Source organism: Anopheles maculipalpis, chromosome 3RL (assembly GCF_943734695.1).
Source record: "Anopheles maculipalpis chromosome 3RL, idAnoMacuDA_375_x, whole genome shotgun sequence".
NCBI lineage: Eukaryota > Metazoa > Arthropoda > Insecta > Diptera > Culicidae > Anopheles > Anopheles maculipalpis.
In genome coordinates, this window is record NC_064872.1 from 20,428,526 (window position 1) to 20,452,191 (window position 23,666).

At 42.4% G+C, this 23,666-nt stretch overlaps 3 protein-coding genes across 3 annotated transcripts in view; 1 reads left to right on the forward strand and 2 right to left on the reverse strand.

The window, feature by feature from the left end:
• The window catches only part of LOC126565490 (uncharacterized), a 500,287-nt gene that overhangs the window by 435,827 nt on the left and 40,794 nt on the right, over nucleotides 1-23,666 (reverse strand). The gene's annotated exons all lie outside the window — the stretch shown is intronic.
• Nucleotides 1-23,666, reverse strand: part of LOC126564801 (protein PRRC1-like) — a 299,123-nt gene that overhangs the window by 38,026 nt on the left and 237,431 nt on the right. The window lies entirely within an intron of this gene.
• LOC126564711 (arrestin domain-containing protein 3-like) lies at nucleotides 5,644-21,923 on the forward strand. Its single transcript, XM_050221804.1, has 8 exons — nucleotides 5,644-5,858; nucleotides 7,916-7,986; nucleotides 11,361-11,552; nucleotides 15,532-15,627; nucleotides 15,861-15,931; nucleotides 17,505-17,805; nucleotides 19,419-19,533; nucleotides 21,571-21,923. The coding sequence occupies exons 1-8, from the start codon at nucleotides 5,747-5,749 to the stop codon at nucleotides 21,921-21,923; spliced, it is 1,311 nt and encodes a 436-aa protein (XP_050077761.1). The 5' UTR covers nucleotides 5,644-5,746.

Below are 23,666 nucleotides of genomic sequence, written 5' to 3' on the forward strand. Positions count from 1 at the left end.
ACTAATTTCTAGTGCCAATTACCATAGCATTCCAGCTTGATTCACTAGAAATCAAGTTGATTGAATATGAATGAGATGATCTCTCGTAACTGCAATCCACATCTGCTCTTCATCAGCTCGTAGCATAAATTAGTGAATGCTTTGATCAGCTTTTTATTAGCCCTGGCCTTATCATCCCAACATTCACGCTTATAATACGCTTGTTGACGCAGAGATACGAGTTAGAGTGATAGAGAAAAAAAACCGATAATAATCTTATCATCCGCTTCGCTCATCGACAAAGTGGGTGAAAATCTCAACAAGCTTCAGCAATTCACCACCACGTGACCGCGAAAAGCCACTCAATTTCACTTCACAGTTTTTAAGCCACTGCAAGTGTAGTACTTTGAAAAGGTGGCAAAAGTTCACTTGGCCGCTTGAATGGTTGAAGTGGGAAGTGGGACTACGCTTTCCCACTACCATTATTTCAGCGAAATGGAAATGATCCGATTTTGCCGAGTGGCGTGGAAGTGAGCGATTGGATCGGCTCAATCATAATCCAATGCAAAGTGCTCGCACAAACGCACTCACACACTGGTTTCCTCTTCTTTACCCGGGGTGGAATATTTACATCGGCTACATTCCATTCTCGGCATGTACAACGGGAAGCTTCAGCTCAAACCTTAAGTAGCTCCGGTGACCTTCTTTTACGTCGCGAACAAAACCGCATGACGATAGCAAAATAAAAGCACACACACAGCCCACAGCCCATGTACAGACATAGGCAAACATCACTGTACGCGGGACCAAGTGGCACCGATAGCTTTCCATCGCGAAAAACTAGACTGCTCGCGCTGGTTCGCTCGTTCGGAGCGAGAGGCAAAACTTTCCATTAATCAATATTCATAAGCTGGGGCCGGTATCTGGGGGATTGGTCCCCGTGGCGGACATTGGTGCATCGGCTGATCTAGTTGGTGGATAGAACAGGATATTCCAAAATCGATTATGATCCGATTAGCCCTGGATGGGGAAACCCCCATTTCGGACGTGCAAGCGTTGACGCAAATCGAGCGTCTAGTGTCCCGTGGTGCTGTTTATTGCATATTTATTAGCAAGTTTCTGCCAAAGATCCGGGTACTACTGCTTAATAGGAAAATCTTTGAAGAAAAATGAGAAACAAATACGTGGAATAAAGCTGTTCTCAGTTAGTTATGTTATTGTCTAGCAGATTTTGGAAGAAATAGGCCTTAAATTGCTGTTGAAAAAATTGAATTGCATACTTTTTGGCGTATTTTTTATTGAAGTCAAATTGCTCTAAAAGGTATGTCATTTTTTTTTGCAGAATTACTATTTATAGGGTAAAAATTTGAATTTTTCTTGCATGATTTTTTATTCTATCTAACTGTTCACATCCCAAAAAAAGGCCTACAAATATTTTTTGTATACTCACATTGCAAAGCACGAAAATTAAAATAAAATTATTCACCTCCTTAGTCAGCTTTTCCGCCCTTTTAACGTTCGCAATATGAATCCACTCAGTTACAATAATATCATCTCCCAGAGCATTCGTTCGTCAGCACTCGTACATGAGGCTCCATCAACCAACCATCGACCAGGCACGTTCGCATCATTTTCATCGTTGGTTTCATTTGTTGCAAAAGTTGCATACATTTAGGCAATGAGATCACTCTGCACCGTTGGACGTGCCGTTTTGAAGCGAAAAAAAACCCGCCCGGGAACGATACGAGGCTGCCACCGAAATGATGTTGCAGAAATGTCAAAAACCGTCCGCCCATTGCTAATTTCCGTCTTCCGTGGTATTTCCCTTACCACTCTCCTGTTCCTCTCGCTGTTTCTCCTTTTTTAATCCTGTTGCCATCGAAATGGGCGGCATTAGCCAAGCGCAGATTCTATTAAATACGTACAGCAACTTTTGCTATTAGCTGGGCCGGGGAAAAGTTCACCACAAAGTCAAATTCTACGCCCTGATGCATTCGAGCGCTATGATATATCTTGCTCTCCGTTCCTCTCTCTCTCTCTCTATCTATCTCTTTCCATCTTTATATTATTTTCTCTTTCTCTCCATTAAATAAACTTTATCAATCTCATTCATCGCGAATGAAGAAGGAAGTACGGTCCACGGTGTATAAGAATGACAATTGCTGCTTCGTGGTGCCGCGTGACGAACCAAATCTAATTTAATCATTACGCTATTATTTGTCTAGGGAATATTTGACTGATGTGTGTGGTAAGATTCTGGTGCTATACGCCTGTTGACGTGACGGGACCACACACGGACAAAATAAACCAAAGCTCGACCACAAATAAAGACCTCCCCAGACTCATAAACCAAACGTTCCACCGAAACTGCTCATTCCAAATGCGTTATTATGACATTTTGCTGTGTGTGGCTTTATGAGGACGCATTGAAAGTATACCACCGCTCTTGAGTTGACAATAAAACGCGATGAAAATGCCTTTGTGTTCTGTACTAACGCACTCGCACACAACCCCACACACAAGCAGCCACGATTGGCCAGAAAAGGTAAACAGAAACCAACCCTTACCGTGCCTCAACGCGTTATGGTTTTATGCTTCTGCCCATCCCGCATTTTGGCCCGTAATCTCAACCACATAAGCCAACAGCAAGAAAATGAACAACACTACTTGTACCGAGCACGAGCACACCCATTGTTTGGAAGGGTTTTTTTTGTTCTCTCCCCACATTGCAAGATGGCAAATCACATCATGCTCGTTGCTCCACTCTGCTTCTTCACCATTCACTCGACGTTACTCGGTTCTCCCAAATTCCACGGCTAGAGAAGCACGTAAACTTTTTCAATCACATTTTAAGGATCATTTTTCCTATGACTAATGAAACCGTGGAATTGAGACCAATTGGAGAGGATATTGAGGAAGCCCACCCACAAAAAAAAAAAATTCCAACCATTCTACCCGACAGGACTCTTCTCCGCTGGATAAACGATGGACGGAGTTGGATGGTGGTATTTGTTTTCGTCTTGCAATGTGGCCCACCATCGCCGTGAACCGGTCTCTCCATCCGTACCGGTTTCCGTTGGTTTATCGTTTCATCTTCTCGGTAAGCTCCAACCCCCAAAAAAAAAAAAGCGAAACCACATTCCCAGGCCGATTTGGTCACATAATTTGAATTAGTTCGCGGTAAGCTGGCACAAATACGCCAAAAATTAGGAATTGCAAAGCGTCTTTCCGCGAAGGCTTGAGTACCGGCTGGAAATGGGTATGAGATATTGTTTTACTTCATTGGAATCGATTTGGTTCAGGAAGCAGCAAGAAAAAAAAAACAGAGCTTAAAACAGATGCGGAATTGAGCTTGTTTACTTTGCTAGCTTAAGAAAAATGTTTATCTGCGGTGGATGTGAATGATTTTTACTTGGAATCACAAAAATAAGCACGAACGTTTGAAAAGACAGGTAGTTAATCAAATGCAAATGCCGTTTTTGACGATTTCTTGCAATTTTCGTTGCCGCGCTGGTTGCATACTTTTAGGCGAACGTTTTTTGTTTTTCGTTTGTCCCATTTGAAGCTTGTTTTACTTTTTCCTCGCAAAGCGAACCATTACATTGCGGAAAAACAATTCGTCCACCAGTCTAGACAAACATTTTCTTAAGAACAAACACAACAATTGTCATAAAAGGCTACATTTCTGAACTTTATTAGAGCAAAAGCAAGAAACGAGCTATGCTTACTTTTGCTGCAGACATTCGTCTAACATGCCGACTGCTGCTTCTGACAGGTGAAGCATGAAAGAAAACCAGCCGAACAATAATTTCCTTAAACTTTCCTTTTCGTTGTACAGGCGTGGTTCGCTTGAGGGAAACACCCTTCAACTTTTCCGGTTCGAGCAAAGTTCCCTTTGATCCGTGTTTCGATGAACTTTCGATGGCCTGTGTTTGTTTCTTTCTTCCCTTTTTTTTTGTGTTCACTTGATGTTGCCTTCACCATAACCTTTGTGTTTGTTGTTAATGAGCTTTTGCCGGTACTTTAACGACAGTTTCATGTGCGTTTTATTTTTTTCCCGAGCGAAAGCTAAGCATTCGATCAAAGCGCAGGAAGCGTTCTCTGTGGCTGGTGGTGATTGTTATTTTTATTCTATTACCGCTTCTATCTTTCTCTCTCTCTCTCTCTCTCTCTCTCTCTCTCTCTCCCTTGTATGGGCGTTCTTTAGCATTCTGTTCTTTTGTTGAAAAGCAAATAAGCTACACAAAAACTCAAGCCCTAACACTAAGCAGGATCGACGTTCTTCATTTGCACGAGTGCTCATTTTTCTGCTCACCGTTCCGCTATTTTTTCATTAGCATCTTACTCACTCGGAAAAAAGTTATAAGTTCCTTGGGATACCATCAAACATTACTTGCTTCGTCGGTGAAACAACATCAGCATCCAACCAGCACGGCACCTAATACGGATAGAAAAAAAAAAACGTCATGAAAGGTACGGTTCACGTTCTGCACGACGATTTGCGCTCTCGGTGAAACGAATTGCATTGGGGTTGAACTCACTTTTATGGGACGGTATTTTGCTTGCCATGTTTCCTGCCCCCTTTTATTTCGCTTTATGGCAACTTTTTTTTACCAAATTATTTTCTCTGCTGGAGCATTCGAATTGCTTTGGGAAGGAAATTTTAACAATCTTGCAAACCATGACCGTTACCTTTCACCGTGCTGAGCTGGATAATTGATGTAACTTTTTGTTTTGTTTCCTCATATTGCTGTTTGATTTACCCTCAGCCAGCGAGCTTTTTTTTTTTTTTTGTTCAACACGTCCTAAAAGCAAACACAAAAAAAACGCTATACAAACGGTCGCTTCCCACCCCTGCAGACTTATGAAATTATATTTCTCCAATTTTCGCTTCAATTATTTCTAATATTGTACCGAGTGGCGCACCGTGCGTTAAGATGAAAGGGCGCACGTGTTATTTTGGTTCACGAAGCATGCCTTTCTCCCTTGCCGCATTTCGGTAAGAAATAGAAAGGGAAAGCTTTTGTTGTGTTTAGTGAATGGTTTTTTTGTGTACACGGCCAACGACGAAAACAGTCGTTAAATGGAATCTACGATCCTGTTAATGTTACTTTGAATGGTCTGTGATGTACAGGTGTAAAAAAAAAATAATACAAACAATGCATAATCAATTTTAACACAACCATTACCAACCAGAAAAGGTGACAAATTATGCTTCAGCTTCACGGCACTCGTGAAAGACTGGGCGTCTCCATCATGAGCATGAAAGGCTGGGCGTCTCCATTATTTTGCTTCCTTAGCGATTTTATTTTATTATATCACTTTCAATTCCACCCAGTCTCCACGGCTGCATTCCAGACTGCTTGGCACATTAAATTTCATTATCATTTATTCTCTTTACAAAATGTTTCCATTAGCAAAAAGGTCCACCTCGGGCCGTCTGTTGTCGTACTTATTTATTAACCCACCTGAGGATCCTGAGGAAGAACAAATATTACTAATCGACTCAGCGAAACCTAGCAACCCAACGTGTCCTTTGCTACTTTGATTGTAATGAATTATTTAAGACATAGCACGCCGTACTCAAATTAACGTCTCTCTCTCTCTCTTTCTTTCTTTCTCTTTATCTCCCTCTCGAACATTCTTTCAGCAAACAATAACTAGAAAGCGCATTATTTAAAAGAATCAATCTACCGTTAGCAAACGGTCCCGGCCTCAGGAACGACCATCAACACCACCATCACCTCCAACCTGCCAACCGCACGCCATGGATTACATCAAAGAGCTCGATATTCGACTCGACAAGGAACACTACTACGCCGGTGAAGTGCTCTCGGGGCGAGTCATAATGCACACTACGGAAAATTTCAAGCTCAAGTGTAAGTATGCGCTAAGTGCACGAACATGTCTATGGTGTGTGTCCCCGTACTGATACTCCTTCCTGCTCCTCGCACAAAAAAGTAATAATAATGAAAGGAAGAAGTGTACCATGAAAGGCAGTAAATCCCGAGTAGCTAAAGCGGCTAAGCAGGTACTAACCACACACACACACACATACTCACACACATACAAACACTGGAAGAGCTGTGGATTATCGGGATAAAACGCTTTCAACGATCGGAGGATTTAAGAGTCTTTCTATATCGCCATAGGCAGTCTGGCCTTTGTAGATGACACTTCTGATATCACACAATGTACCGTGGACTCGATTGAACATCTTTAAAATACAAAATCTCACCGACATTGTTTTATACATTCCTCTCTATTTTTAATCAATAATTTTTGAGCTATCATCAAACCTTATCTTCGTAGCACCACACACCATCTCCACTCGTCTTTTAAGCTTTAAATGGCACAATATTTACCATTCGTAGAAAAGTTCCTTTCCAAACAAAAAAGCCAAATAAAACCCTCCTAAACCCTGCGACCCTCCTAAAAAAGGCAAGAAAGCACACATGCCCTATGTTGTCCGTAATTTGGCAAATGTACACATTTACATCTCTACAAGTAGCATCCTTTCCCAACTTCCAAGGCGTGTGGCTATCCTTTTAGGCGACAAAAACCCGATCATTGTTAGCTTTTCGACGCAATCTACACATGTCAGTAGGTTTCCTTGCCGAGTGCTCGGCTATCACGCATTTTGCAAACCATTCTCCCATTTTCTCCGGCCCAAAAGTACAACGGAAACAACAAGGTGACATGAGCATACTGCTTCTTCTTCTTCTTCATGGTATGACACGACAGAAATCCTACCATCGGGGTTGTGCCGGCTGCACACATCCGTCGTAATCACATCGCCGGAGTCATACTCCGGGTGCTATGATGCTGACCGGTAAGAACTGTATCCGGTGCGGGCTTTTATCCTTGCCACATACTCCCACACACACACACACATACACACATATTTGTGTCCTGGAGTGCTCTCATGTTTCCAGTTGTTTCCTCCGGTTCCTCTTAAGTAATCCAACTGCTACACTTTTGGTTGGCTTCCATCAGTCGAATGATTGTGCACGGAGATTACTCTCGTATCGTTCGCAATGTTCGCACGATGAGCTACTTTTGTACAGCGATGTGCAATAGTGGGACACGACAGGTTGTTTGACTAGTGCCATGTTAGATCAACATCGAAATCAAATAGCTAATAACCTGGCGATATTCTGATCGTGCAGCCATTGTACCTCGTTTAGCTCAAAGTTCATCTTCATTCATGTATTAAATTTGAGATTTTGTGTACTTCTGCAAAGGTACGCCTTAATCGGAATATAAAATAAATCTGATTGTCTCCCAAAACATTTGATTGATAAAAGACCAAATTTACTGTACGACTAACTATCTTCTTGTATTGAGATTCTCTCAACCAACTAAATGATTTCGCCTTAAGGTATGCAATTCGTACCACAAAATTCCAAAAATGTGTACATCACTGTACAGATCTAACCACCAGGGTATAAAATGTCGATGGAATTATAGCAAAAATGAAAACAACGACATTACCAACGGGCCAGGAACAAACGAGATACCATCAGGGTAAGATGGACACATACGCACACACCGCACACAACATGCTTTCCTACATAATTGTGCATATAACAAAACTTTCAGCATTTTGCACGAAACACAACACACCTCAGGTCTGGCCGGGTTCGAAACGCTTCCAAGATCCACTCTAGCGTCTTAGCCATTTTCTGTCCCCAAATAGAAGGACTCCGCCTTTAACCTCACACTCTTTACACCATTCTACGCCGGTGCCGTTCGTCGTTCCGCTAGAGAGGTAACCGACCTCTCGTCCTTTGTTTTATGCTTTTGCTCGTTCCTCCAAAACCACGATGTCGTGTAGTCAAGGAAGATCATTCATTCCAACCTTCCGTCAGTTGACTCTTTGCTTTAATCTCTCTCTCTCTCTCGATCTTTCTTTCTCTCTCTCCATCTCCTATAGCCATCCGGTTACTGCTCAGGGGTAAAGCGCACGTCGAGTGGAAGGTGTTCGTGTCCGGAGACAAAAGAACGGTAATTACGTCCTAAACTGTGTGTATCCTTTCCATCTTCGTATCATCCTTGCCTAGGTTGAGACTCTCGTGCCGGTAGAATTCTCCTTGCGGATAACGTCGACCTTTCCGAGCATATATACAGGCCGTTCCCTACTCACGAGAAGCTTGGTTACTTTACAGCAAGAAGAATGAGTCTTTAAATCAGTGATTCGGTTTCAGTATTTTATCAACCTCACAGACAAAAAAACCTTCAATAGTCGCCAATTTTTCTTCCTTTTTTAAAATAACCTAGAAATTTAAGCAATTCTTCTACATCTTAAAAAATGGTTTAAAGCCTCGTGAATTCTCAACTCATCGTTACCATCCTTGAAAGTTCTTTTTTCAACACTCATCTCTTTGGCTTTCTGGTCAGCAGAAACTCGTCCAAATGCTTCACTACTTCCTGCTCCCCCGATCATCCCTTCGCTTTTGATGAAATATTTACGCACATCATTCAAATTCCCATCGTCGTTTATTTGGAGGCATGGTGAGCTCTGTGGCAAAAACCTGCGAAACCCATCTAAACCCATTGTGAAGCGATAAAGCCACAACCCACCCAGTGGCATGGTAGTTTATATGTTCCAGCATTCCATTTTTTTGTATTTATTTATTCGACACTGTAAACTGCACCCTCTGGACGCTTGGTTCAAAACTGTAATGCCTGTGGTACGCGGCGACGCCAAACGGACAAGAAAAAGCGTAATCAAATGGTGCTCACTCATCGGCTAATCCTTTTATTTTTTGCCTTTGTTTTTTCCGCTCTCGATTTTACGCCCTTGTGTAACCTAATACCACCATGATGGAGCTTAGTGTGCGGTCGGTCATTATGAGGCTGGGAAGTCCTTACGGTTCACGAGCGATGAAATGGATTTTTTTATGTTTTTGTTCGCTGTTTTGCGTTTGTCATCGAATCGCCAGAACCGTTAAAGCTTCAGCCTCATTTATTTGCATACTTCACACAGTGTCGGGTCCAGTGCAACGAGTAGTGGTAATGTGGGCAGCTGTTTGGCGCTGTTACTGCAAGCAAGTATTGATTTAAAGGGATTTTCACTTATCTTTACTGAGTAAAAATGGAATTTTGTTTTTGTTTTCATTTTGATAATGATTTGATTCAAATTGAATAATAAATTCTCTTAAATTTAAATCTCGGTGCTAAAGCGACATACGCCTTCACAATAACGGAACCCCGCTGTGAGTGCTGACTATCCAATATCCAACATGGTGTCGATAAGTCTAGTAAGCCATTAGATGACCGGCATTACCGTGACGATCGTTAAGCCAATAAGAAGAAAGAATCTTCCTTCAAATAATGCAATTCACACAAACGAATATGAACAGCATTTCGATTTGTAAAATGCTCAAAAATAACAATAATAATAGTTCTTAAAAGTATATGCGTCTTCTAAGCCGAATTGCAAGCAGCTTTATTCAAAAATGTTGCTAAAAGATGCGAGCAGATCTGCTCCTGACGAAATGAGTTGGTTCTATGCGAACAACGCCTAAATGTGGCGACGATCTCGAGGTAGTAGAGGAGTTCTGCTACCTTGGTACGATCGTAACTTCGGACAACAACGTAGACAGCGAAATCCGTAGGCACCTTGTTCAGGGGAATCGTGTCTACTACGGCCTCCACTGACTCCTGCGATCCAGAAGACTCCAACAACACACGAAATGCACGATTTACCGCACCTTGATACGTAGTCGGTAGTCCTCTACGGGTACGAATCTTGGACTATGCTGACGGAGGAGGCCAATGCACTAGTCATTTTCGAGCGGCGGTTGTTAGGGACTATCGTTGGCGGTGTCTGCGAGCAGGGTGTGTGGCGAATTAGAATGAACCACGAGCTAGCTGAGCTGTTATCCGGAAGGATATGATGCGTGGGGCACGTGATGAGGATGCTGGACTCATGCCCCACCAAGAACCCAAGCGAGCTCGATGGCTGAATCAAGCGGAGTCTAACCTGTCGGAGATCGGATACAGCCGTGGATGGAGGACTGCAGCCTTAGACCGAGTTTTTCGGAAACTGATTGACGACCTGGCCATGTCTACGCGACGTACTCAATCCTGAGCAGGTCAAGAAGAAGATCACATCACATCGGATGGCTTACTAGACTTGCCGATACCAGGTAGTTAGTCCTTACTACTGGGGTACGGTCCGAATGGGATTCCTGCTGGACGTTCCTGCCGTTTGAAAACTGGTGCCGCTGTCGCCTGTACCAGAGGGTCATCCTTAATCCGCTGTCGCCTGTAATTTGTTTTACATGAGGCAATCAGTTATCTGTGGCGATAGCTGTCAGTCTACAGGATTTTTTTCCATATGATAGAAAATGGCAATGTTTTTGAAGAATGTTTCAATAGAATGAATAATGTAGTTATGCAAGCCCGTTTTAAACGATGCAAACTGCTGATATAAACAGACTATAAGACATTTTCCCCCCATTTAGCTGGTCTAACTGGGGAGGACATTGAACCATTTCAAGTCTAATAATTTGCCAATTTAGACTTGTTTTATCGCTTGCAGCAAATTTGCTGCACCACGCGATTGAAATTACGTTCGAAATCGGAATCCTGCTCTTCTAAATCACTGATTTTCTACTTATAATTTGATTATCCTACAACTTTCATTCAGCTTCGCCTGCCACGTATTGGCCGTGAGGCCAGAGCTGTCGACATTTTTCCCTACTTTTACGTTTTTGTTTGCAAATGGAAGTCGTTTTTGACCATTTTCTATCGCAGAACGGTTGGCATCATGGCTTGTATTGTCCTTTTTACCTTTTCTACTAAGTTAAATGATTTTTTTTATCAATTTAATTTAAAAAAAAAATCTTTTCCTCACACCTCTTACTGCTTATCAGCCCTGAGCTCTTAGTGGCTCTACCAACAATCAAATGATTACTGTCATTCGCAAACGTGTGCTCGAAATAGCATGCGATAATCGTGCGACTGTCCAGCATTAATGATTCTCAGCATTATTCAGAGCTCATTGCCCATTAACAGCATCATCATTATCAGCTCTTTTCGAACGAAAAAAAAAAAGCTTACCCACCACCACTGTCTGTCAGTGACCAATTTCGCCGGAAATGGACAACAGGCAGCTCGCTTCTCTAACAATATCGCTATCTCGAGTCTCGAGAGACTATCCGAAAAAAAAGCCACTCTTCACTCCGTGTATATGCGCAACAATTTCTCGTTCCACCGATCTGCATCACAGGGAGGGCATACCCCGGACATCGTATCCAGCAGACATTCGTTCGTTTTATTATCTTTCTTATTTATTTTCTCCTTCCCTTTTTTATATATTTATGTGTGTGTGTGTATTTTCATTTCTATTTTCTCCATTCGTGTGGATGTAGGTTAAGGACGATCAGGTCTACATCGACGAGCGGGCTGTCATTTGGGGTGAACGAGCGGGCGAAGGACTGGACGTGACCGTACCGGTGCTGGTGCGAGGTCAGCATCAGTTTCCGTTCCGTTTTAACATCCCCGAAACCAACCTACCCTGCAGCTTCGAGTCACGTGCCTGTTACATCCGTTACTTCGTTAAGGTAAGACGGCATCGCAACCATTCGTACAGCTGGGATTCGTGATCGCTATAATTCCCCCCGACGGCATACACTCCCTGGGTGAACCCGAAACCGAGCGGTGGCGTGGCGTACGATAAACTCATTTCCCAGCGATAAATACGTTTCAGTGGAAATAAAACGCATTAAAAGCGAGACAATCAACAAACCTCGTATTCGGATGGGGTTATACGGTACAGCGACCAGTCGCTCTACCACTTTGGCCCAGTATGCGCACACTGAATATGACACATTGCAACTCACAAATGAGAAGTGGGGGGGGGGGGGGAGGCACACCAAGCCCGAGCGGCCACTTTTCACCTTTCCACCACGCGCCAGACGCAGACACGCTGGAAGTAAATTAACATGAAAATTCACTCACTCGCGCTCGGTAAATCGCATTTCAGCTTTGTGGCACGTGTCGACCCATCCTCGAGCGCGAAGAAACGTCAGCGAAAGCTGTAATAAAAGCTTACACACTCGGTCACACAGCGGTACTTCTGTTGCAAACGGGAAAACGGAAAACAATCGAACCACATTTCAATTTTGATTCACGAATCAGGATGAATGTCGGGCGGGGTTAGCTGAAAAAAAACAGGAAAAAACGGGAAAAGCTTCCCCAGACCAAGAAAACAGGTGAAGGTAGCATGATAAAATATTCAGCTTTTCCTTCCCACTGCGCGCACTGTATTAACCGCAAAACTGTCGAGTTGGAAACCGAAGCCAGGATTAGTGTGCAATCCTACGGGGACAGATGCTTTTCAAATGATAGCCACCACCATCTGTGTCTTCTCTCGTACGCGTGTGTGTGGGTGGCTCAATGTTTCTCCTACCATTGAATAGAATGAACAGACCGGTGGCGTTCTTTTATTGTGCTTTTTGTCGTTTTTATTTTCGGCTCACTGGTGACACTGTTCCTTCGCTGAATGGGATCCGTTGTTGAAGGGATTTTACCATAAGCTACGATTTTCTTCAAATCGTACCTATTTGCATTTGTTGCGCGTGAGTAAATAGCGGGGAAAACGGAGACTTTTGATGGGGAGGATAAATGGTCAACCATATTGCCGAGCTTTCTTAAAAGGGCTATCTTTTTGCACGTTGTGGAAGATGCGAAAGAATATTGAAAAGCAACAAAATTGAATGTATTTTTTTTTAGTAAATGCTTAGCAAACAAGTAAATATTTGATTATTGAATAACTCAAACTATAATACGTTATAATAATCCCATTGCATGTGTGATTTGAGCTAAATAATGAAAAATAATTTAAGACGCCTCAAAGTATGCAATTTGTCCATCATGTTGCAGTCTGAAGATTACCGTACTTTATCGAGTGTAGTGCACAATATTTTTTAATCAAATGGTTATGAAATACTGCCTGCATTCTATGTTCGGAAATTGCGAGATTCATATAAGCACTATACTCCATGAAATACGGTTAAATATAGAAACTGAATCGGATACCCTTTAAAAAAAACGTTTTACAATTTGCCTAACATCTTTAGAAGTCTTCTAAACTTTGTTAAGAATAACTAGAAATTTATTGAAAAATGAAAAATCATATCAAATGAGATCTGTAGAGGAAAAGTTAACCATTTATTCCCTCAAACGAAACATAGAATTTGTCTTCTTGGACTTCAAGTATTCAACGAGTGTTGCCGGTGAAACATCGTGTTCTTTAGCGTGTTACTGAAGGGCTCTTTTCGGTTATAGGCCACATTGCCTGTTCCATTATGGCCGCTGTTCAAATTTTTCTGTACCTAGTTTGCTTATAAGTATAAATCATTCTCCTTCACTGTGTACCGGTGATAAAAAATATTTGGATCGAATTCTTGGCTTCGATCCTTAGTCGGATTGATTCGATCGCGATTTCCAATCCGGAATTGAGATCTCAAGGTTGTGTACAACAGATTGTGTGTTTATATGCAGTATATGTAACGTAAAGAGGGATCAATCATGGAGAAGAAGACTTGCTGTATGTAACAAGCGAGGAAATGAGAATGTGGAGCTTCTATGGAGTCTAATCCAAGAGGCCGACAGCGTACAACATACCACGGGAGAGCCAATTGAAAACCTGCAAGGAAATGACGAACTAATCAGGTGATTCTTCGCTGCAAACTTTCTATTCTAGCCATTGCAGTTGACAACGACAGCGTAGGCTAGAGTGGATCGAACCTAGCAATGGAACAAGACCTTCAGACAAAGGGGGTCGCTGAGTTCGGAGTAAAGTTTAATAATCAGACCCATTGCCATTGCCGGACTTGGCAATAACGTTAACGTGCAATAACATGTACACTAAAAGAAAAATTCTCATTCAGCCACGCTTCCAAGATTTATATAGCAGCTACTCAACTTATGACAGAATCATGAAGGGTGTAGCTGTACCTTGCGAGATCTCTCAAACGAAATGATGCAACATTTATCGGAACATAAGGCCCTGACTCTACGGAGAAATTTTTGAACACGAACTTTCAGGAAGGTAAATTTTGAAGCCGTAAGCGTAGAGCAAATAAGCATTAGGAGGGAATACACACAATTGCTGACAAACAACAGAAATAAAAGTGGACTGTAGACTGTCCTTGTAGACCCAGGAGGACCCCACAAAGGAGTCGGAAAAACTCAACCACACCTTGACTCTATACGACCTCTGCCATGGAGATACGACTCGAATCAAGCCAGTGGCAGACCCAAGGGCAAGCGCTCCCCTTAAGAGTCAACCCCTAAGAATATATCTTTCTTGTGGATAACTATTGATAGTAAGGATTCATGTGGCGAAATTCTTTAAGATTCTCAAATTTCTACTCAAAATAATTCAAATTTCTTTCACGCCTTCTACCTTTTCTGGCCTTGTCTTTAAATTTTTTACCGATAACTGTGATGATATGAGTTTTAAACCACCTTACTAATTGATTGTAATGCATAAACAGAACCATGCCAACAGAACCACAACAGAACCATCAAGTCACAAACATGTGTTTCCAAAAGTAATAATCATGTAATAATATTTCTACGTAGAAGGACTAATTAGTAGCGTTATCGATGACTAAAAACTAGAATATAATTATCAAACGTATGCACTTGTTAATTAAAATCGATCGCTACATTCCGATCGCAATGAGTCATGTTTACAACTGATAATTCATCCTATTAAAGCGAACAAATTTATCAGTAAATGTTTCATTCGAGCACAGCCTCCAACCATTATGCATTCCATTTTCCATTGATTGATTGGAAACCCATTAGATGGAGTGGGGCAGTTTTTGTGCTGATTCGGAAATCATCTCCTTGCTCAGCATCGCTCACCTCGAAACCGGTCAATAACTCGTTCCCATCAGCCTCCAGGCGCTGTATGCATCCGGCTTAGGAAATCCTTTTTCCATTAATCAATTAAATCAGACACCATGCGGCATCCTCGCGTTCGTGCGAGTGCTTTTCGCACTCTTTACATATATGCAAAGGGTAAAATGTGGCAGACTGGGTAGGGTAGGAAAGGCTGAAAAAGGCTTTCCCAATCGTCCCCATTCGTGTGTTATCAGCTTAAAGCTGATGAAATATTCATCAAATCCGGCTACTGTTGAATACGTATCATGCTGCTTCTATTCCAAGAGTCCCAGAAAATGGACTCACTAACGTTTGATGACACACACACACACACACACAAAAGGAAAAACATATTTGTGATACATAGTGCGGAATATGTCACCAGCATGGGTTAGGCAATGAGATGTTGGGTTGAAAAGATCTTCCCCGGTGCTGTTGTGGTTCGAACCACGCGAGAACGGACTACCGAACGGATTCGCAATTTTCCCCGGGTTTGGTTTGCCCATAATCGTTTGCCCATTTATGATGTATATGTGCTTCCCATAGCCTAACGATACCCGGTCGTTTGCTTTATTCCCCCCCTCCCTCTGCTTTCGGACTCACTTACTGTGGCCTACATTCGGGCGCGAACAACCACGGCTGCAGGTTACGATTGATATCCCATATGCTTCTCCACCGCAAGGAATCAAGTACTTCACCATCATCGGACCACACATAGACTGTATGGATGAGCAATATCTGGTGAGTAGGTATATTATATCGAATGTGGAAAGTACACTTTCCCACACACACACACACACACACAGAGGCGTCCTGTTGCACTGGACAGGTTCGATTAGTTGAACAAAAACCCTACACAAATGTAGGTTATCTCGCCATATCTCTACCGTTTCGGACCAGTGCTCAAGTTTTGTCACGTTCTGTGCCTGTGCCACGCTTCATTCTCGTTTCCTTTCCGCACCCATGCCTTCTAGAAACCGATTTCGGGACAGGACAAGAAGGTCAAGTGTTGCCTGTGCTGTGCCAAAGGACCCGTTACGCTCAGGTACGTAAAAAGGACTGCGAATGTTTTATTTATTCTTCTCCACACTTGTGTTCAAGTGTACTGTGCACATTCCAGTGCCAGGCTCCAAACCAAAAATAAAGCGCGCGCTCACACACACACAAATAGAAAACAGGGAAAACAAAAATTCGTAAGAATCTTTCAGCGGATGTTATTCAATCCGGACCGAGCAAGAAATACGCGTAACTTTTCACCCTGCTTTTTTAGTTCAAGCCTTTTTTGAGTGAATTTTTTCGTCTATTTCTCCCTCTCGCACTACAACTTGTGACTGACCTTTAAGGGACTGTGCGCACCTAGACGCCGAAAGTTTTGAGTTATGAGCTTTGAGGAGTGGAAGTAATCGCATTTTCGGAGGGCCATGCCATACCTTGCCTTTTTATGCATTGCTTATGAACCGTACGGATCGGTTGATAAAGCGGGAAAAATAATGGATTTTTTGTTTGCAATACTTTCGTTCATTGAAAAGACTGTTTTTTTTTGTTTTGTTTTGTTTTGTTGTCTTGCTTGTTCAACCATGCAAGCAATGGAATGTGCTTGTACTTCTATGTACAGCTGTATGGTAAGTTTTCATTCAACCCGTTACAAAACAAAAATAAATATGTCAGAAAATGGATAAAGTTTTAGGTGATTGATGTTACAAATTCAGTGGCCTCAAGAAAGAAAATGCATGCAAATTTAACTGTGATTCAATTTTCGAACTGAGACACTTTAAACTTAGGTTGGGAACTTTTTTGATTTTTATTAATGCCTGTAAGCATGAAATTTTTACTTTTTTGGAACAGATTTTTATTTGCTTCTACATTCACGGGATACCTTACTTCCCTTTAAGTTTTTATCAAAGTCAAAATATTTTTGTTGATAAAAATAATAAAACACAAGCTGTAAAAGTGAATCGTCAATAAAATATTTCAGCCAAAAGTTCCAAAATGAATGCATGTATTTGCCTAAAAGTATGCAATTATTATACTTCTTATTGCTATTTTTCAGCCATCCAACCTCTAGAGGTCTTAACTCGTCATTTCTGACTTTTTTTTTATTTATTTTAACTGCATTTTAACTGAAAAAAATTCGTCACTATTCTCCTCGTGATAACAGATTTATGCTACTGATACCACCCTGCTGTTAATTCATCTGTTAATGTTTATCAATATTTTTAGGAGCGAATTTTGCTTTAAATATATTTTTGTCAGGGATCTAAAAATAAATAAAGGTGTCTATAAACGGTTCTGAAACAAAACCAACCCAGAAACAAAGTTTTAAAGATTCTGTAATATTTCGTCTCATTTCACGCAATGTTGTGTGAGATAAATTTCCTTTGAGTAATTAGACACACCTTTCGCACGCGATAAATCGGCCACCAAAGCGGTAACACACTCTACATTCCTCTCATACGACCATTATTAAATTCGATCAACAGTTCACTGGATTATTGCACGATCCTGCTGACTGCTTAACCGTACAAATCCACCATAACCCCATGTACCGATTTGTGAAATTGCAGCAAAACAACGCTCACAATTTCCACCCCTCTTTCTTTCGCTTTCCCCTCCCACAGCTGTTCCCTCGACCGGACCGCCTTCTGTTGCGGTGAAACACTCAAGCTGAAATCGATCATCGACAATCAGGGCGAGGAAGCAGTCAAGCTAAAGGTGCGCCTACTACAGTACTGCGAGTTCTTCGTGGAACGGGGCGTACTGGGGGTAACGAAAGAGGTCCAACACCTGGTGCTTGAGTACAAGGGTGAAACGGTGGTACCGGCCGAACGGCAAGACACCTGTGCGAACCTGCGCATCCCAACCGTACCGACCACCATGATGGGTGTCTGCCGGCTGGCACAGATCTACTACACGCTCGTGGTAAGCAGAACGGTATTTCGGTGTTGCATCCAGTCATCATTCGCCTGCTATAGCCTAATCCTCTCGACAGCCGGCATCCTCTCGACTCTAATGAGCCCTGCTTTGCTTTCCTTTCCGCAAAAAACACCTTCCCTTCGCACAAGTAGTCAGCTGCACACAACTGTTTACCTCCGATTGGTGGGGTGCCGTACGGTGGTGGTTAAGCTACGTATCCTTCGCCGTGCGAACCAAATCTGTCACGTACGCGTTACTGGTGCCACCCGGATGCCGACACGGCTCATTACTATTAAACGCGCCTGTTTGTGGTGGTGGTTTTGTAAACGCTTTAAGCAAAACAGAACGGCAGACACAGTTGAACGAAGCACTGTGATTGTGCACAATGAGAATTTTTGTATGGAAAATGAAGCAATTAAAATGGGGAGGAAAAAGGGAGCATGTTCTGTTCGTTCGTTCGTTCGTTCGTTGAATTATGATTTTTTTTTCAGTTCCAAACACAATAAACAGGTGAAAAGCCATCTATGAACATGATTAATTTAATAACGTTAGAAATAAAAACAATAAATTACGCCATTGCGTCGGTAGCAATGATAAATTAACTCAATTAGATCCCTTGTATCCTGGTCACGGCACCAAAATAGGAAATAATTGGATGGCACTTTGTCAAACTTCAAATAATAAAAATAATCATTATAAAATAATTGAAATAACAGCAGTAAATACAGGCAAAGTAAATAAAGCTAAATATTGCCTCCTATCAATATTATTTTCTAATAGCTTATACCCTTTATTATGTTTTCATAAATCTTATGAATCGAATTTACTTTTCAACATAGTTTGAACATAATTGCTGGATTGTAAAAATGTAATAAAATAACATTTTTGTAGTTATAATCGGATCAATCAATGCGATTTATTGTGGATCCTGGTCACGGCACCAGGGAGTTTTATTTATTTATTTTAAATATGACTGTTTGCGCCGCATTGTTGCCAGGGAGTTTTATGTAAACGATCGTTTTGGATAAGTCTTACCGAGCCCTGTTTATTGTCAAACCTATTTACAACACCAAAAACCGATTATAAATTAATCAACCTTAAAAAGGATGATGTTCCACATTCTACCCACCAAAGTCCACGAGCAGTGCATACTCCCCATTTTATGCTACAAATCCTGCTAGTAATGAGCCCATAAATCCGACCTGTGTGTTGCATTAATTCGCGTGGCAAAAACCACACACTCTGTGCGGGTAAAACCTCAGTGAAATGTGAAACCACATCAGTCACCACAGATGGCGAATGTTGGGCCTGCTACAAACGAACCCTAGGTCACAATTTTACGGTGGTTGTGCATAAATCCAAACACTCTTCCAAGGCCACGGGATTAATTAATATTACACAAAGTATTATGCTGGCAGGAGAAGCACTCACCCAAATCGAACACAAATCAATCGCCGCTTGCCAAGCGACAGTGCCAATTTCAATCTTCCGCCGAATCTCCCGAAGTTGCATAATATGTTTCTTCCTTAGTAATACCTGCAGATTACCATTAAATTGAAAACACATTTACCTTTTTCGTGCTTTCCATACGAACCCTTTTACCCTTTCTCTCTCCGCAGGCCTGCCTAGAATTTGATAAATCCGGTGACGACTTGCAAATTAACTTCCCCATCACGATCGGTACGGTACCGTTCCGAATACCGAACAGCAATCTTCAACCGCACATAGGATACGGTAAGTTTGATCGGCAGGTGTCTTCCTTGCTTTACTTCGCAGCATTCGGTAAACAGTGGCAAGCCAGCAATGTACGGCGAAGTAACAACAGCAGCAACAACAACAAAAAACCGACCCGGAAAGTGGGAACACATCGCGCGGACACACCGGTTCGAGGCAGTGCATATAAATTCCCGTTTTGTCCCTGCTGACATTGCTTCTTCCCGTGATGGTGCAGCCCGGAAACAGGGCGACAGCATGATGATAACGTTTCGCTACTAACCTTTGACCTTCTTTTTTTCCCGCCCGTAAACGGTACAGCAGTTTAGTCCTTCAGACGGTAGTTTTGCCGGTGGAAAGGAAATATAATGGAAAGAGAAAGAGAGCGAGAAGAAAAAATAGTAAATACAGCTCCAGTAAGAGGAAGTTAGTGTGACATCCTGTGTGACCGGGGGCAAACGGTGTCGTTGTGTGTTGATATAAAGTATTCATTACTGGATCGAAAATTAACTGACACGTTGCTTGACACGGTACGTTAAATGGCAATTGCCAATCGCAGTTTGATGCAGTAGTCATTTTGCACAAGAAGGTAAAGGCAAAGAATGTTTTGATAATAGAATTGCATACTTTAAGGTGTATAACAACGATCGATGAGGCATTTAAACTGCTTTTTTTCGTTGGAACAGAAAAATTTACGCAATCTAAACATTCAAACGTATTGTTTATTTGACCCCTTATCGATAAGAGATAGTGATAAATCGATAAAATCAAATCAAAATTACAATTACATAGCTTTAGGCGCTTCTTGGCCTAATGATCACCTCCCACCCCGGTCATCTAATGACTTACTACACTTACCAATACTTACCACTACGGGGGAACAGCCCGGATGGGATTTAAACGGTCCCCTGTCCTGCCGTGTGAAGACCAGTGCCGCTGTCTCATCTACCACAAGACTGATCCTGAACGTTATTTTTCTCAATAGACCGGATCAAATTTGATCATTTGACTCAGTATACGAAGGTGTATCTTGGACAGCTGTTACTGTCACAAGGCTAAGCATGTCGTATTGGCATGTCCAGGTTGCCAATCTTTTTCCAGGAAACTTGGCCCAGGGATGCATCTCTCCATCCAGGTCTGCATCTGATTTGCACCATCTTGACGCGTCGTATAGTCACAATCTTATGACTTATTAATACTAGGCAATTGGATAATAAGTTCACACTGCTGGGGAATGAAATCCAGAGTCCAGACTATTTTTTCCACCCAAAACATATTTCTGATAAACTTTTGCTAATCCAAAACTCCTATTGGACCATTTTTCGTAGTCAACCCATCAGTGCACTCGTCTAAAAAACACACTTTACCGCTCGTCAACTACTCTAGAGGGACAAAACCGTTTACTTTAACAAATTTAGGAGTGAGAGAGAAATAAAAAAAATCCCCCGACATAAGCCTATACCCATCAAAGTGAGTTGTAAAATCGGTAAACGTCCCCAAAATCCCTTTGCTGCGCTTTAAAGCAAAATCAGTCCCAATAAAGTAGAAAAAACACCCCCGAAAGCCCTGTCAATTCACGTTTCAAATTCTTTCATTGACAAACCCGAACGGGCAAGGGGGGCCACTCGAGTAGCAGCTTTTACGACATACGTCAACGTACGAGATTACTTAAAGCGTCACTCAAAATTCATCGGCAGCAAATATTCCGACGACTCCCTGGTACGAGGCGCAATAACCTAACCGGGAGGCAAAAAAAAGGGTTCGTAATGGTACCACCAAACCGTTCTGTTTTGTATGACCGGATACATCGACACTTTGTAGATAGTAAATCTCAGGCTCAGGCTAACCATCAGTTAGCCATCCAAAACAGAGTATCCGTGTGTTCGCGCTTGTTTCGCTTTCGGTGCCATTTTGTCTACTGTCCCTGCCGTAGGGTTTTCTTCAAATACTTCGTTTAACGACACTATTTATTCTTCCCTTTTTTGTCCCCCATTCTTCAACAACAAAACAACGCCCATAAACGCGTTCCTTCCTTCTCTGGCTTTCCTCCCTCAACAGATGTTGCTATCGATCACGTCGAGGGTGGCACCTACATCGGACCAGAGTTCCTGCTGGGCGAAGTGTACGACGGGTGTAACGTGAGCGACAACGAACACCGTGACCTGGCGCCACTCTACCGGCCGGTCTATCTGACGGTCGTCCGTAGCTCGCAGCAAATATCGGCCAAAGCAGTCGAGCGCAACAACCGGCGACAATCAGCTTCAGCCGTGCTGGGTGCCGTTGGTCCCACCACGTCATCATCGTTGATGGACAGTGGTGGTGGAGCGTGCAGCAGTACTAGCGGCGGCGGAGTCGGGTCAAAAGGTGGTACGACGGAAGCAAAAAATGATCTCCAGCGACACCGGAAGTAGATCGGGAACACTAGTTTTATGCATCGTTTTACAACCACACCCGGACGAAGGCTTGGATGGAAGAAGGAAAGCAAAAGAAGGAAAAGAAGGTCACTTCGGACGGTTCGCTTCAACGTGCGAACGCTAACGTCAACAAACCAGCGTCGTCCATCCATTTCCTCCACCCAAGCAAGCAGCACCGGGGACTGGAATGTTTGAAGGACAATTTTCACGCTCCCAAGACCCGGGGTCCTCCATTTCCGGACCTTCCATCTGCACCAAATCAACAAAAAACTTCATCGTCTTGAAACGGAAAAAGGACACAAAAATTAAGGACAACAACGAACCCGGACCGACCGAAAAAAGTGTGATGTGGACGTTGGGTGAGTTTCGCAAGAAAGCACACTACGGTGCAAGAAAAAAGAAGGATTGTCCATCAACGCAAGGTTCCCTTTCTCGGTATGGGTTTTCGGTGTAAACATGGTTGCCAAAAACAGGAGTTCCAAAACACAAAAAAAAATACTGTAGAACTAGGGTGCAAACTGATACACACCTTCGTAGGTTCAATTCGCTTTGAGGGAGATCCCTCCCCATTGCCATTTCGCCCTCCCATCCCCGAAAAGAGAGAGAGAGAGAGCGAGGCAGAGCTTTAACTCGTAGTAGATGCGGTAGGGCGCGACACGGACCAGGCCAAACTAATTAAAAGAACACATACTCACCCCATATAAACAAACACACTGGGAGAGCAAAAGCAGAACAGAGGAATCCCTACGACGTGTGCCAAAGATTTCGAATACTCTACGGACCCTTTCTTTTAAGTGCGATAGTACATTTCGTAGCGAGAGGTTGTATCCGGTCTAGGCGGTGTATCTGGTTTATGTTTGCAGATGTTAGACGTCCCACTCATCAATGTCTTGTTCTTGTGTCCTTTCATGTTTGGTGGTATGTTTTTCTGTTTTTTTCTTTTTCACCTGAACGTCTGAACCACCCATAATAGCAATCGCGTGTAGCAACTGTGTTTATGTATGTGTGTGTGTGTACAACCATTTCTACCATCGTTTCACTGACCGTCCATCTTTTGTTGTTTCTTCGTATTCGAGTGACCTGAAACGACAGGGAATGTTAACTGCTAAGAATTGTTATTAAGTAGTATTTGGGGCGAAACTTAGTTCGTGGCGATTTACTACAGATGGCGCTGTGTAGTACTAACTGCCGCGATCCTGCTCTCTTGGAGAAATAACCGTATTCGTTATTTTCCCTCTTAGTCCCAAGGACATTCTGGTGAATACATCAGTACCATCACAGTTCGTAACAGGTCAAGGTACATGGCAAATTCATACTTTAATTCGCAATGTTCAAATGATCACCATACAACCCCTGAAGTTCACCATCGTCAGCATTTGTTCTGCCGCACATCCTCATCCTCTCGATCACAGGAAAGAGATTTTCTTCAGTTCAACACACAGTCAATGTTTCAGAGGCCTATACGAAAAATATAAGTAAATGATCCATACAGTATCAGCTTCGTCCGTCGTTTTAAATGGAGAAGATATCGCAAGCTGAAGTAAGAACGGTTTGCAGTCAGAATATTGTTAGTTTATGATGTAAAAGTGTACTTTTGTTACTGGAACCCAAACTAATGCATGGAATTGATTCTTCAACTTCTTGAATTTACAATCCTTAATTTGTCGGGTCGTGCTGTACTTGAGGGAATTATTCCGTTAAGCAATACTTCGATTTCAATACCAATTTTAGTTAATATAA